The 3746-nt window shown below is 62.5% G+C and overlaps 1 protein-coding gene across 1 annotated transcript; it reads right to left on the reverse strand.

Moving 5' to 3' along the window:
- Positions 1-1183: 1183 nt before the first annotated feature.
- On the reverse strand, positions 1184-2447 carry FOXL3 (forkhead box L3; the record flags this gene model as incomplete). Its single annotated transcript, XM_081035434.1, has 3 exons — positions 1184-1582; positions 1814-1982; positions 2344-2447. 3 exons carry the CDS (start codon positions 2445-2447, stop codon positions 1184-1186), a joined length of 672 nt encoding a protein of 223 aa, XP_080891560.1.
- Between the last annotated feature and the right edge of the window lie 1299 nt (positions 2448-3746).

Here is a 3746-nt window from a genome sequence, read left to right on the forward strand (position 1 = left end):
AGCAGCGTGGCCTTTCTCTACTGCCTGCTGTGAAACGTCTGCTTCCCGGGGAAACCAGCTGGCTGTGACCTGCCAGGACAGGGGCTTACTCCTCTCACAAGAATCAAGGAAAGTGAGCTTTGGGCCGGCCGGGTGGCTCAGGCAGTTAGACCTCTGTGCTCCTAACTCCAAAGGCTGCCGGTTTGATTCCCACATGGGCCAGTGGGCTCTCAACCACAAGGTTGCCGGTTTGACTCCCGCAAGGGATGGTGGGCTGCGCCCCCTGCAACTAGAAACGGCAACTGGACCTGGAGCTGAGCTGCGCCCTCCACAACTAAGACTGAAAGGACAACAACTTGACTTGGAAAAAAGTCCTGGAAGTACACACTGTTCCCCAATAAAGTCCTGTTCTCCTTCCCCAATAAAATCTTAATTTAAAAAAAGATACATAGAAACAAATGACAATGAAAATACATCCTAGCAAAATTAAAACAAAAAAGAAAAGTGAGCTTTGCCTTCAAGTTGTCCCAAATGTGCACCCCTCTTTCTCTCTCCTTCTAGCCCTCCCCGCCTCCCTGCCCTTTCTTCTTTCCTCCCTCCTCTTTCTTTCCTTCTTTCCTTCCTTCCTTCATAAAAAAGTGCATGGGATTTCTTAAACAATCGATATTCTGCCCACAATACGAGATGCACTTGTCACTTCCAATCACAGCACCATCACAGAGACACAGTCAAAAATCTTGGGGCACATTCAGGGGTCAGTTAGGATGTGACCTCAGTGTCTGTACTTTCTTATTACTTTTATCTCTAAGGAGCTGCTCACCAATGCCACACTGTCACCCACCCTCAGCTTCCAGGGTGTGGCTGTCCATGAAGCAAATTCTCAGCGACCAGTAACCGAATGTTACCTTGACTCTGAGTGAAAGTGACACTGAAGCCGAGTTCTTATTCCTCGTGCAGGATTTCTAGAGCAAACCTTAAGTCAAACAGGAACCCAGTGAGTTTTCCTGCAAGGAAACATTTTTTTCTGAAAGGATGCCGCTCCAGCACGACCAGAGCTCCTTTCCCTGCAGCCCAGGCTGTCCCCACATGGAGCGGGGTCTGCACAGGTCACAAGACGTGGGCAAAACCTCACTTCCTGGCGTGGCTGAAGTCACCCCGAAGAGCCAGGCTGCGTGGGTGCCAGGGAGCCGCCAGCCTGCGCCCCTCACATTGTCCAGAGGTGGAGATTCGCCTGCTGGGCGTCCCGCGGGGGCTGCGGCGACCTGAGCCCAGGAAAGGGGTGCGGGGAGGACAGGATGTAGTCTATGCTGAACTTGACGTCCGTGTGCGGCCCTGGCCCCGGGGCGGCGGGCCCGGCCTGGGCGGGTGGCTGGCAGCGCAGCGCGGGGCGTCCCTGTCCCTGGGCGGCGGCCGGCGCCGGCGACCCGCGGGTCCCCTGGGCGCCGCGCTCACACGCCCCCCGCGGCCCCTCGCGCTTGGGGCCGCGCCGCCGGCGCCGGCGCCGGTAGTTGCCGTTCTCGAAGAGCTCGAGCGGGGACTCGCAGCCGCAGGCGAACGTCCAGTAGCTGCCCTTGCCCTTCTCGTGGCCCTCGGTCCGCGGCACCTGTGCGGGCGACAGCGGGGCGCGCGCTTCTGGGTCACCGAGGACGCGGGGGTCCTTGTGCTGGGGGGGGGGGGCGTCGCTCGAGCCGCCGCGGAGCGAGCGCAGCCTGAGAGCCACCTTTCCAGCAGCTGCCTGTGAATCCCGCCCCCGCCCCAATCGGGGATGACAGGGCCCCGCTGTCGCCTCGGCTGGGACACTCAGGGGCCACTGGGGTGCGCGGACGGGTCTCACCTTGACGAAGCAGCTGTTGAGGGACAGGTTGTGGCGGATGGAGTTCTGCCAGGCGCGCTGGTTGGCGCGGTAATAGGGGAACTTGCCCGCGATGAAATCGTAGATGCCGGCCAGGGTCACCCTGCCCGCGGGGCTCTGCTCAATGGCCATTGCGATCAGCGCCACGTAGCTGCAAACAGGGCGCGACAGGCCACGCTGGGTGGGGGCCAGCCCTTCGCGGGCACAGGCCCCCCCACAGGCGCCTGGGGGGTGCGGGACACGGAGCGCGCAGGGGTGAGTGACCCCCGGGGCCTCCCTCCCGCTGCCTTCCAGATCCCAGAAGCTCTCCGCCAGGCGTGGAGTCCCCTCAGGGACGTTGAGAGGACCTTGTCCGGCCACCTCTACGTGTGTGGAGGACGGTGTCCCTTCTCTGAGCCCCAACCGAGAGAAGAAAGCCCTCCCTCTGCTCCAGGCAGGTCCTGGCTGCCCGAACTCCCTGCGGAGGAAGGTCGCTGTCCCCCGCGGCCTCCGCCACCGATCCCCGAGGTCACCTGTACGCGGGCCGCGTGAGCCGCTTTTCCTCGTCGGAGCTGCCCGCCGGGTAGTCCGCGTCATAATTGAAGCAATTGTAAGGATACTGCGAGCTGTCAAACATCGTGGCGCGCCCGGCGCCTGCGGGGACCTCTGCCGAACTGCCGCCTCCTCCGCGCCGCCCGCCGGCTCTGCAGGTCTGTGCGGAGGTCCAAGCCCGCAGAGACCAGCAGCGTCTGTGCTGCGGGATGCTCTACGCCCAACCTGGGAACCTGGGCTTCTGGGGTCCCCTCACCCGCCCCCACCCAGTTCTCTCGTATCCAATCCCGGCGCGGGGGAGGCCCCAGCCACCGTTAAAGCGCAGGAGGGGAGCGGCGAGCGCTCTCGGTGACCCTCCGACAGGCCGCGGGAGGGGGGAGGAGGCAGCCGCACGCTGGGTGGTCTAACGCGCGCGGGGACAGCCACCCGCTGCCTCCCCAGCCCGCTCCGTGCGCCTCGCTGCTGCGCGGGCCCCAGAGTACAGGGCAGAACTCGCTGGGCCCCCGGAGCCAGGGCTGGAGGTCCTCGCGGGCTCCCTGAACTGGCGGACTTCTCCTGGGGGCTCCCAGGTCCGTGCTTCCCGTGCGCCTAGGTCCCTGGAGTGGACGCGGGCTGCCAGAACCCAGCTGGAGCCAGGCCACAGACAGGCCCGGGGCTTTCACCCCTCCACTGCCAGGCTCAGCCCAGCCTCCTTTGGTCCCTGAGCATGGGGGTCCAGGCAGGATGGGTGGGCCCACCGGGTGTGGCCAGCCTGGGTCAGGGCTCCTCCAGAGACATAGGCCAACACTTCCTGCAGCGTCCTGTGACCCCGCAGTGCTGTGTCTCACAGCCCAGAAGTGGGCCTCCTCCAGGGGCCCCCAGGCCAGGCTCAGCCCAGTGGTGAGGCGTACTCTCTACCCAAGCTCGCACAGGCCTGGGCAGCCAAGCCACTGCTTCCCTGGGCCTCCTGGTGCCAAAGCTCCTATTCCTTGTATGGGGCAGGGCGGGGTGGGGGGCATGCAGAAGAGAAGGGTCATTGGGAAATTTTAGGAAAAAGAAGTGGGGTGGGTCCTTGGGGGGCGTGTTTCACAGTGGATGTGCCACCTAAACGTATTTCCCTAAATAACCTGCAGAATTCTGATGGTAAGCCATGTTTGTGAGTCTGTGTAAGGCCAGGAAGCCTGGATAGTCTTCTCCAGAAAATTCTCCCTTTAGCTCTGAAATGACCTGTGCTCAGTCTAGCCAGTGGGTCCCAGGAGGGCCAGATGCCCCCTGTCCTTGGTGAAGAACTGCACCAGTTCCCTCGGAAACAGCGGGTCAGCCGTGCAATCACCGCTTCTGCTTTGGGGCTGCGGCTGTCTGGCTTCTGTTTGCCACCTGAGGCACACTCGAGTGCAAAGATATT

This window comes from Rhinolophus hipposideros (assembly GCF_964194185.1).
Source record: "Rhinolophus hipposideros genome assembly, chromosome: 23".
NCBI classification, from domain to species: domain Eukaryota; kingdom Metazoa; phylum Chordata; class Mammalia; order Chiroptera; family Rhinolophidae; genus Rhinolophus; species Rhinolophus hipposideros.